This window comes from Bison bison, unplaced genomic scaffold (assembly GCF_000754665.1).
Source record: "Bison bison bison isolate TAMUID 2011002044 unplaced genomic scaffold, Bison_UMD1.0 scf7180017864259, whole genome shotgun sequence".
Lineage (NCBI taxonomy): Eukaryota > Metazoa > Chordata > Mammalia > Artiodactyla > Bovidae > Bison > Bison bison.
Genome location: NW_011494831.1, coordinates 4,613,918 through 4,626,190, shown reverse-complemented (window position 1 = coordinate 4,626,190; position 12,273 = coordinate 4,613,918). Strand labels below are relative to the sequence as shown.

At 37.9% G+C, this 12,273-nt stretch overlaps 1 protein-coding gene across 3 annotated transcripts in view; it reads right to left on the bottom strand.

The window, feature by feature from the left end:
- SNAP23 (synaptosomal-associated protein, 23kDa) overlaps window positions 1-12,273 on the bottom strand; it is a 40,566-nt gene that overhangs the window by 3,316 nt on the left and 24,977 nt on the right. For all 3 annotated transcript variants that reach the window (XM_010848023.1, XM_010848024.1, XM_010848022.1), the window contains 3 exons: window positions 12,195-12,243; window positions 11,370-11,487; window positions 673-831 (listed from right to left, as the gene is read on the bottom strand). In XM_010848023.1, coding sequence (XP_010846325.1) covers window positions 673-831; window positions 11,370-11,487; window positions 12,195-12,243 — 326 coding nt within the window. The remainder of the gene's footprint in view (window positions 1-672; window positions 832-11,369; window positions 11,488-12,194; window positions 12,244-12,273) is intronic.

Genomic DNA, 12,273 nt, shown 5'->3' with positions numbered 1-12,273 from the left:
CAGGTGATTCTGATACACACTTAAGTCTAAAGAACCACTGCTCTAAAAATGGGGTTGAAAAATTCTGGCCCAAAGTCAAATGTGGCCCATTACCTGATTTTACCCTACAACAGAATTGAGTATTTATGACTCAGACTCTATGGCCTGGAAAACCTGAAATATTTACTATCTGACCCTTTACAGGGATATCCTTACCCTTACAGGGATATCCTTACAGGGATCTAGCCAACTCCTACTCTAAATGATACATTTTAAATCACATCTTATTTACAGAAATAAAACATGACTACTTGAATAATTTTTAAAGTACTTTATAAAGAAAAGTTAATCCATCATTTAAGGTCAATAATCCCAGTCACCATTTTGTCAGAAGGCAAATTTTTAAATGGAATAAGGGAATTCCCTGATGGTCCAGTGGTTAGAGCTCAGTGATTCCACTGCAGGGGGCCCAGGTTCAATCCCTGGTTGGGGAACTAAGATCCCACAGGCTTTGCAGCCAAAAAAAAAAGAAAAAAGACCATGAAAAAACCAACCATCCCCCCCTCCCCCCCAAAAAAAGAATAAATGCTATTTCTAATTGATAAGTTACAGTTCATGGATAAATGCACCCAACCTCCAGAGAGAGACATTCCTTTAGGAAAAGGGTAAAAATATTGGGAAGAGCTAGCTTACCGTTTAATGTATCCCCCGCTGGCTGCTCCTGCAGTGGCTTGTTGAGGCTGACCATTTGTCACTCGGCCTGGCTGCTTAGATACTATATTGCTAGGAGAGTTGTCTCCACCATCACCCCATGTTGCCTTATAGGCTTTACTAGACTCAAAGTTCTTTGTCCTACGTCAGGAGTGTAGAAATACCAAGAAGGAAAGGGAGAAATGTCATCATAAGTGCTTGTTACCTTGGGGATGCCATAGCACCCTTAGCATAAAAACTACATGCAGCTAGATCTAGATTATCTATACCATGCTCCATCACAATCTAGGGTAGAAAAAAGATGAACTGTGTAACCCCACCAACATTAAAAATAAATTTTTGAAGGTTAAATTACTTTTACCAACTGTTCACTGAGCAGTTATTAGGTAGCAAAATGTAATTATTTGATTCTTCAGGTTCCCCTAGCCTCTGACACTCTCCAGAAAAAAGGTTAAAGGACACTAGAAAAAAATTAGGAAAGGTGTTCTGGGATGCCTTAAGGGTTTCTTAGAAGCATCTCAGAGGTTGATGAGGGATGAAAGAGAGAGAGAATGGGCAGTACTTAGACCTCAGCTGCCCACTTACTTAGACTGTAGTAGTTCCACCTGACCCATTTTTTAAATTTAGAATTGTTAACTTTAATTGTTAACATTAAATTCTTAAAAAAAAAAAAAAAGTTTTCTTAACAAACATCATGAAGAAAGGCACGAATTATTTCCAAATTGAACAGATAATGAATAACTTGGCCACACTGTTACCAATCACAATTGTCTCCTTTGGTTTAGGGCTTTTTCATTTAAGAGTTTACTTATCCACCTTAATAAAAAATGATCCTAGATCCAAACCTCTTAAAAGTATATGCTTTAGATTAACTGATACAACTAAAAATTAGCCAAAGTCAGAATTTTACCATGGAATTTGCTACTTAAATTGGTATAAATGGCAAGAAAAGGAACCTGGTAAAATGACTTTTAAGTGGCTATTACAAAATACACAAAACTTTTTTTTTACTGATTACTTGGCTAGGTAAAGTTTCCACTCACACAATTTTAGTTTCTTCTTTTCTATAAACAAAAAGTAGTATATGGATATGTTGGTTTCTGAATTATTCCATGATACATTAATGAGGAAGTTTTGAAATTGCAAAACAGAGAGATTTTAGCAAAGTAGTGGGTCTTTCCTTAATAGTATCATGTGAGGATTCATTTTTGGCAAACAAAGAACTGGATCTTAGACCTTAATCATCAGTGCTAAAGAAAGGGTACTATATGTTTAATTAACCAATTTATTTGGTTATTAATAAGCCATGTTAAATCCTTCCTGGAACAAGGGGGGATAAAAATTATTTAAATGAATATTTATATATAATTTCTGTTCAGTAGAAAACCCATTTACATGTATTCTTTGTTAACAAGATACATGTTATCTAAATTCTCAGGCAAAATTCTAAAGCAGCATAATAGTAACTAAGCAAAATAAACAGGATATAAGTTTATCAGAAAGTTAACCAGAAACATTAATAGAAATAACATAAGTAGGACTCTTACTAGGATATCAGATTGTAAAACAGGTTAAATAATGAGGGCTGGAATTCAAACTGTCACTAAATAATAAGACACTGTGCTTCGGAGAGTCTTAGCACATAAGCACTGGACTGGGACAGGATTTGTGGGCTCTTGGTCTAACATGAGTTCCAACCTCCTCAACCTTAAAAAAAATGATATTTGAAATTCCTTCAACTTCTGAGAATTCTTCCTTCAATTAGATATAAGGGGCATAAAGTATAAACAGATTGTTTTAATAGGATATTGTGAATGAGGTTCAATAAAAGCATAATTTAAAACAAAATCAGACTGGTTATCAAACTCTTCCTCCTTAAGAGGACTGGATCTTTGAAGACGTTCTTCAAATATCAAAGGGAAAAGGTGCAAAAAGCTGACTTCAATTGAATTTTCATATTTATTTTCAAATGGGTTGGGGAAAAATGCTATACTGTTTTCTTTAAGCATTTATGACATGTTCTGCACGTTTACAAAGCAGTGATCTTTATATGTTGTTGATGGCATACCATCATCCCTTTTCAGTACCTGTATTCCAGGTAATAAGGCTTGCTTAAGATCCTGGCACATGCTGTTACCATGGAGTTTCTCCCACTGAGTTGTAAAACCCTAAAAGATACCTGTTTTTGAGGGCACTGTCAGGCAGCTGTGTATCTAATAAAAACAATAATGATTTAATTAATTTGCCTTTCTTCAAAGGGTCTTAAGTGCCTTAAAAGGTACTATTTCCCAAACTTGACTGAGCATCAAAGTGAACTGGATGATTTTGAAAACACAGGTAAATAGGCTACACTCTGAAGATTCTATTTCAATTTGTATGGGGTGGAGCCTAGGAATATTCTATTGTCACTATGGTTTTATTTAAATTCAATAGGTCACTTAGCTGCCCAACCAGGGAAGAGAAACACTAAGAGACTTCCAATCTGTTGCAGAAGGAATAATTTAAATTACTCTGGTAGTCTACCTTAGTATTTCTACGTATTGGGACACTGAGGAATTAATCTGGAGAAAGCAAATGTATAAACAAGGATTTTTCTAAGCCACAAGATTTATAGTAAATTGGAGGAACTAAAAAGCCTCTTGATGAAAGTGAAAGAGGAGAGTGAAAAAGTTGGCTTAAAGCTCAACATTCAGAAAACCAAGATCATGGCATCTTGTCCCATCACTTCATGGGAAATAGATGGGGAAACAGTGGAAACAGTGTCAGACTTTATTTTGGGGGGCTCCAAAATCACCGCAGATGGTGATTGCAGCCATGAAATTAAAAGACGCTGTTCCTTGGAAGAAAAGTTATGACCAACCTAGATAGCATATTCAAAAGCAGAGACATTACTTTGCCAACAAAGGTCCGTCTAGTCAAGGCTATGATTTTTCCAGTGGTCATGTATGGATGTGAGAGTTGGACTGTGAAGAAAGCTGAGCACAGAAGAATTGATGCTTTTGAACTGTGGTGTTGGAGAAGACTCTTGAGAGTCCCTTGGACTGCAAGGAGATGCAACCAGTCCATCCTAAAGGAGATCAGCCCTGGGTGTTCTTTGGAAGGACTGATGCTAAAGCTGAAACTCCAGTACTTTGGCCACCTCATGCGAAGAGCTGACTCACTGGAAAAGACTCTGATGCTGGGAGGGATTGGGGGCAGGAGGAGAAGGGGACGACAGAGGATGAGATGGCTGGATGGCATCACCGACTTGATGGACATGAGTTTGGGTGAACTCCGGGAGTTGGTGATGGACAGGGAGGCCTGGCGTGCTGCAATTCATGGGGTCATAAAGAGTCGGACACGACTGAGCGACTGAACTGAACTGAACTGACTTGAATTCTAATCCCAGACCTGTCATTCAGTAGGTATAGAGTCTCATGCAAATTTCCATCTCTGAGCATCTTTTTCTTATATATAAAACTAAGATAACAATATTTATTAATTCACAGAGCTGTTGATAATTGATGTAAAATTATTCTGTAAGTATTAGACAAATATATATATATATTTTTAGACATATTTTTGTTCTTTCATTTCAACCTCAATCTGATCCTTGGTTAAAAAGTTTATGGCTTTAAGTGCACAAATTACCAACTGGCATGTTTATTCTTCTCACCCATTACCATTCCTGAGCTTTGAGATCTACAACCAGCTGAAAATAACTGGAATATAGCTATATAAAAACACAATGGGGCCAGGGTTGTTTCTGGTCTACAGAAAGAAAGAAACCATTCTGATTTGCAACAAAACTCTTCTGCATAACAAAATTAACAGCCCCTCTGGGAAAAAAATTAGATTTCATAATAAAATGCTTAGGCAAATTTGTGGTAGATTTTAATGTAATTAAGAACTCCCATCTAGAAAGTTAGATTTATCTCGACTATCAGTTTTGAAGACTTTAATAATCTTTGTTGTGTTACTCACTCAATTATGTCTGACTCTTTGCAACCTCATGGACTGTAGCCTGCCAGGCTCCTCTGTCCATGGAATTCTCCAGGCAAGAATACTAGAGTGGGTTGCCATTCCGTTTTTCAGGGGATCTTCCTGACCCAGGGATCAAACCTAGGTCTCCTGCATTGCAGGCAGATTCTTTACTGTCTGAGCTACCAGGGAAGCCCAATTAATACTCTTTAAGTACCACATTTTTTCAGATAAATATCACATTCAAAAAGGGCATGATTAAAATAAGAATTTGAAATATTCCCTAATTTAGGAAGCTGCTATAAATCTGAACACAATAACCTAATAATTTCTCTTTTGAGCTTTGATTGTCAACATTAGTACTAACAAAAACAGCAAAAAGAAAGCCCAGTATTAGCTATAATTCTTTCATACCAAAGAGAAAAGGGATCAAACAAATATCAGTTGTGGGACTTCCCTGGTGGTCCAGTGGTTAAGAATCTGATTTGCAATGCAGAGGACATGGAATCCCACATGCCTTGGAGCAACTAAGCCTGTGCGTAGCAACTACTGAAGCCCACGGAGCCTGCAAGACATAGGTAGAGACTCCATGTGCCACAATGAAAGATCTCACATGATTCAACAAAGACCCCATGTGCTGCAACTAAGACCCAATGCAGCCAAATAAATAAATTTTTTTTCAATACCAGTTATAACGATTACAAGGGTGTGCATGTGTGGGGAGTGATCAGGTTACAAGAAAAAAGAAAAAGAAGAGCAAGAAACAAAGGGTAGAAATCAAACAATTTTCTAACATTTAACTATGGTCTTCAAAGTTCCCATAAAGATCCAAAATTAAGGAGTCAAATATTATAATAAGCAGTAGGCTAACTGGAGGGTTAACTTCCATAAAAAGTTAAGATTGGTTAGCTCTGCATTAATTCAATATGAAACCAGAGCAAGCTAACATATGACATAAAAGGTATTATGAAACAGGTGATAACATATAAAGAAGGCATACCTTTATTTTTTAAAAGAAGATACTAGATATGGTAACATTTTAAATTTATACCCACCTTGTTCCAAATGGCATTTAAGATGACTTACATTGGCAATTAATTCCTCAATTTGGTAGTGGCCTAAATCATGGGGAATCCAAAATCATTAGAAGCAATATTTTAACTGAGGAAATCTTGATTCTGGAGCCAGAAAAGAATAGAAAAACCTAACACAAGATAGGAAGCTGAAATCAAAGTCCATGTATTTAGACTGAATCCCCTTACCTTTAATCAGAACTAGAATGCAGCAATTCTCTATAAAGATCAACCTATTTAAAACTTCTTAGGAAATTTTAGGGGTGTTTTAAGTTTTATAATCTTAAATGTTTTTTAGCAAAAACTTAGTATCAAAACCATTAGTCAAAGGATGTTATTATAAATTAAGATCTTTTTGTCAATCCAATCTTCTGGCAAATAGCACTCATCAAGAACAAATTCACTTTACATTACACACCACAGCACAGCTTTTAGAGTCTTCACCATTCACAAAATCCATGCACATGCACAGAAAAGTCATCTGAAGCATCACCTTTAGACAGCAGGTTAACAGCCCAAACTGCGCCACAAGACCGCATCTTACAGTTCCCTTTGATCAGTTACTGAGCTCAGCTTCTGATGTTAAATCTTCATTTTTAGTAAGCAGATTAGAAAGGAAAAGATTAAGTGAGAGAATGAAATGCAGAAAGTAGTGAATGCCATTCAAACAGAACAGAAGCAGGTTTGGAGTTTTCAAAACACAATGCATTTAAATTCCTGCCTGATTTCATAGAAACAACCAACATCTGAGAATCTAGATAAACAGAAAAACAACTATTTAAACCAGTGTATACTTCATTTTTCCTAAGAATGTCTGAATAATGATATTCTGTCCTAAAATTATGAGAATTAACATGAAAAGAAGGCAAAATATTCAATACTTTGTACCTCCAGTGAGTAGAATGAAGGAATCACTCATACGTTGACTAAAATACAGTAATTCAATATTTATTTTAACAAATCAGAGCTGAATCTTTATACCATAATATGACTTAAGATTCAATAGTATAAAACCTGTAGTACCAACTTTCAACTTCTCTAGTAAGGTTGCCCAGAAATACCAACCTGTCTTGAAACTATGTGCCATTATGTTTGGCAATATAAGCATAGAATGCAAAGAGGCAAGTTAAGACAACAGACTACTTTGTCTGACAATGGTTAAACTGGGACATTAGGCAGTTTACAATTCTGAGACTTCCCATTTTAAACCTGCCTCTTTTTAAACTCTTGTTAATTAGAATTTTGACTTATCAGTTACTGACAAAGAGAATTTCCCAGTGGTCCAGGAGACTCAGCGCTTTCACTGCTAGAAACCAAAGTTCAATCCCTGCTCAGGGAACTAAGATTCTGCAAGCCACAAGGCAAAGCCAAAACAAAAAAACAAGTTATTGACAAACACATAACATTTTTAATAGGGAATCTGTGCTTTTTGCTTTTAGGATTCAAATAGTAGCAAGCTAAAAAAAATGGCATTTATTCACAGTTTTACAGTTTAATCCTGGTAGTTTGTTTTTAAATTCTAGTAGTCCTTTAAAAAGAATGAGCTGAAATTAAAATTTCCTTCTCTTATAATACAGGGTTCTGTTAAGTGAAGCTATTTCCACATTTTATTAGAAAAAGATCTGTTGACATGGCTTCAGTGAATACCAGTGAACAAAAGAAATCTCAAAGAACAAATCTACTGAAGACATTTTCTAGATAGCAATACCTCTAACAATAGTAGCAACAAAAAGCTTCATTCTTTTCTTGCCAGTCAAGCAATGTAGCATCACACAGTTAAAAACTAGAGCTCCGTCTGGTTTTGAATCTCAGCTCTTCCACTTGCTAGCGTAGCATTCTGGTGCCTCTGTTTCTCCATATGTAAAATGGTGATAGTAAGAGAAACTATCTCATATTAAGGTTACTGTAAGGATTACATTTCAAGTGTTCAGGAGTAAGAACCTAAATTAATATATAGGCTCACAAATCTCATCCAAACCTTTGGATGCAGGACATCTTGAGCAGTACCACATTATCACATATATCAATATTTTTGCAGTGAAAGAGATTAATATTACACTAAGTGGGATAGATTATTAAACAGCTTCAGTTCAGGTTACATCTTGTAGCCTAATTTAAAACAAACCTTTGGCTTTCAGAAATTTTTAGATTTCTAAATGGCAGATAAGAGATTATGGACCTGAGCTGTTATTACTAGTACCATAATTAGTACTAGCTTTATACAGAAAACTAAGATCCTGTCTCTGCCTTGAGAAGCTCATGTTATGGCTATTCATATGATAAGTCTAACTGAAATACAGATTAGCAGATAAACTTAGAAAGATCACGCCCCTGGCAGGAGTGAAAGAGACACCATAGAGGGCAAGGTCTCAATGGTATAAAGGAGAAATGGGTGAAAGGAAGGCAATTAAAATCAGTCTTTAAATTGAAATACTACTCTCTTCTCTTCAAGGAACAACTGTTTTGTTATAGAAGCCTGTTCATTCCATATGTTATGAAGAGCTTTCTTCTCCTGACCCATTAGGAAAGGGCTCTGCTGATGTTAGAGGCTGAGAATGGACTGCTTTAAGAACATACTCTACCTAGTGTCCAAGAAAATCCTGCCCATGTTTGGCTGGGTACACAAAGAAAAATAAAAATAATACTTCTATAGCTCCATTTTTCCCACCTTCTATGATATCAGACTATCTCAGGATTCATTCAGAGATAATTTGCTCTAGGTTCTAGAGAGAACTTCCTCTTCTTTGCTTTTCTCTTAATACCTATCTCAAGGAAGTTCACGTACTATTTTTTCCCCCTGAACTCTTCTAAGAGCGTACACAGAACATAGGAGAAAAGCACAAGTGAGTGTGAAAACCATAGTTAAGAGTTTAGATCAAAAAGTCTGTGTGTTTCTAACTTGTTTGCTTAATATGTTAAACCCTGATTTACAGGTGATTGCTACTAAAATATACACTTTTGGAGAGTCAACCAAGGTCTAAACAGGTCAACAGACTTGTCTTTCTTGGTTTCTTATGCCCAAACACTAAAGCTGACCAATAAATAATTTAACTATATTTTCTCAGGTAGAAATAGCACAGAGAATATTGTCACATGGAAACACTTAACTGAAAGTATGACAGAACAAAAGCTCCTCCATTCCTAACTTCTTTAGAGGAGTAAAAAATGCTGAGTCTGTAAACCTTTGTATCTTGGTCTTGCTTTATCACAGCGGCTGAGACAACTGGATAGTTACAAAGCTCTTTTAAAAGTGAATATGCTCAGCAGAACAGATAGTCATTTAATCTCCAGACAATGTCATTTTGGCCAAAGGTGAAGTTCAAAGTTGATGGATGACTTCTCATCTTTGTCTGAATACACATATTATTTGTCAACACATGGAGGTTGTTTTACTCAAGATTAAGGAGAGAATTGAAATATTAATAATAAAGTCACTAAAATGAATGAATTCTTTTTTTGTCAAGTATTATCTCATACACTATACACAAATATTTGAAGACTTCTCATTTCCTAGTTTACTAGAGGCTTCAAATCTTCAGTCTTCTTTGATGTTTCCTTCTTCACATTTGACACACAATCAGTTGGCTTCCCTGGTGGCTCAGCTGGTAAAGTGTCTGCCTGCAATGCAGGAGACCTGGGTTTGATCCCAGGTCAGGAAGATTCCCCTGGAGAAGGAAATGGCAACCCACTCCAGTACTCTTGCCTGAAAAATTCCATGGACAGAGGAACCTGGTAGGCTACAGTCCATGGGGCCACAAAGAGTTGGACATGACTGAGAGACTTCACTTTTCTTTCTTTCTTTCAGTTGATTTAAAGGGAATCCGACTTATACTTTTCTCTCTAATTAATGATAAGGTTATAGCTCACAGGCCTAGTTTACAAAACATTCCTAATTGGTCTCCTGGTGTGCAGTTATATCCTCCACTCCAATCAATCAACCCCTTAGGATGGCATTCAAGTTCCTTTACTGCCTGCTGCTGCTGCTGCTGCTGCGTTGCTTCAGTCATGTCCGACTCTGTGCGACCCCATGTACGGCAGCCCACCAGCCTCCCCCGTCCCTGGGACTCTCCAGACAAGAACACTGGAGTGGGTTGCCATTGCCTTCTCCAATGCATGAAAGTGAAAAGTGAAGTCGCTCAGTTGTGTCCGACTCTTCCCGATGGATGTGAGAGTTGGACTGTGAAGAAGGCTGAGCACCAAAAAATTGATGCTTTTGAACTGTGGTGGTGGAGAAGACTCTTGAGAGTCCCTTGGACTGCAAGGAGATCCAACCAGTCCATTGTGAAGGAGATCAGCCCTGGGATTTCTTTGGAAGGAATGATGCTAAAGCTGAAACTCCAGTACTCTGGCCACTTCATGCGAAGAGTTGACTCATTGGAAAAGACTCTGATGCTGGGAGGGATTGGGGGCAGGAGGAGAAGGGGACGACAGAGGATGAGATGGCTAGATGGCATCACTGACTCGATGGACGTGAGTCTGGGTGAACTCCGGGAGTTGGTGATGGACAGGGAGGCCTGGCGTGCTGCGATTCATGGGGTCGCAAAGAGTCGGACACAACTGAGCGACTGAACTGAACTGAACTGAACTTCCTGACCCCGTGGACTGCAGCCTACCAGGCTCCTCCGCCCATGGGATTTGCCAGGCAAGAGTACTGGAGTGGGTTGCCATTGCCTTCTCCGCCTTTACTGCCTACTTATGTCTTATTTTCCACTTCTTCTCAATGTGAATCATGTAGTACAGTTGAGTCAAGCTCCTCTGTAGTCTTTATTTACATTAAATCTTCCACAGGAAATGTCTTCCCACTTCTGCCAGGCCCATCAAGATCTTTCTAATTATTCAGAGCCCAACTCAAGTCCACTCTCTCCTATAAGATGAACTCCAAACTAACTTTAGTAGTTCTGTACCCTTAGCCTGCATGGCACCCCACTCCAGTACTCTTGCCTGGAAAATCCCATGGATGGAGGAGCCTGGTAGGCTGTAGGCTGCAGTCCATGGGGTTTCGAAGAGTCGGACACGACTGGTGAGTTCACTTTCACTTTCATGCATTGGAGAAGGAAATGGCAATCCACTCCAGTGTTCTTGCCTGGAGAATCCCAGGGACGGGGGAGCCTGGTGGGCTGCCGTCTATAGGGTCACACAGAGTCAGACACGACTGAAGTGATTTAGCAGCAGCAGCAGCAGCCTCCATTGATATCATAGATCTAGCACTAGATTTCTATAGCTTCTACTTTCTGCTATTCTGTCTCATTTATCCAACCACATGGTAAGTCCTTTGATGCTTTGGCCATCCCTCTTGTGCCTACCACAGAATATATGTTTTATTAATTCTCCTTATTTGAAAGGAAAACACACTAATTTCATCCTGCTATGTATTATCCAGATGGGTATTTCCCAAGCTTTTCATGTATTATTTAAAAATGTAATTGGGACTTGATTGAAAGATTGATCAAATTTAAGTGATGGTTTTCAGTGAATGTGCCTATTACATAAAAAGTTTGATCTGCCTGAAGGAGAAAGAGATTAAGTTGATCTAACCAAGTTCCTTATTTAGGCCCTGCAACACTTACTGGGGGCTGAGAGGGGGGTTCTGAGGGTGATACTCTCACTTTAGATTTATTTGAAAAAGATTTTGATTTATCAACTCACCTACTACATGGGCATACACAAAGGCCACAGCACTTGTTGAGTTCTGTTAAAGTCTTCTCTGCTTCTCTCATATCTTCGTTTATTTGGTCCATGCCTTCTTCTATGCGTTTTAGTTGTTCTAAGAAAAGTTGTGGAAGTTAAATTTTATGTTACATTCATGCTGCCAATCAGAAAGTGCTATTATTAGTATAACGGACGAGCAAACTTTAACCTCGAATCCACCAACAATTCATCACAGTGACTATATCAGGGCCAGATGGCATTATATGCTGTCCAGCATTTAAAAGTCTTTCACATACCGATCCTAGGGTATCTGGCCTCTGTGGGTAAATTTGTTCTAAAGAAATTTGTATAACAGGAGCATGTGAGGATTGGTTTAGGCCTCACTAGACTAGATTCCTAGCATTTCTATTACTGAATAGGCTCAAAACCTAAAGACTGTCCTAAGAGGAATAAAAACTAGACCAGCTTGCTCAGGGCCAAATCAAATGCAAAGTTTCCAATTCCACAAGGATGTAACTTGATTTCTGAAAATGATGAAAGAATATCATAATGTCCAGGACACAAATGACCAGTGCACACAATAAGCCCTGCTACCTAATAAATAAATACTTGGTGGACAATGGGATAGTGTGACCTCCCACCCCAAATAGGCAACAAAACATGATATAAATTAAATCAGAAGAAAAGAAGCAAAATATCACTCTTATCTTACAAAGGAAAGGTACTCCCAAAGGCTTAATTAATTTTAACTGTGGCTGATTTGAAAAGGCTTTTTGGCATTCTAAATCAAATCAAGAGTTCCTGCCAATGACTGCAACTCACCCCCTTGTTCATCCAGCATAGTGATAGTCTTGATTCCTGCATCCTGTGACTAAAAGAAGGGGAAAAAAGCTGATAGCAC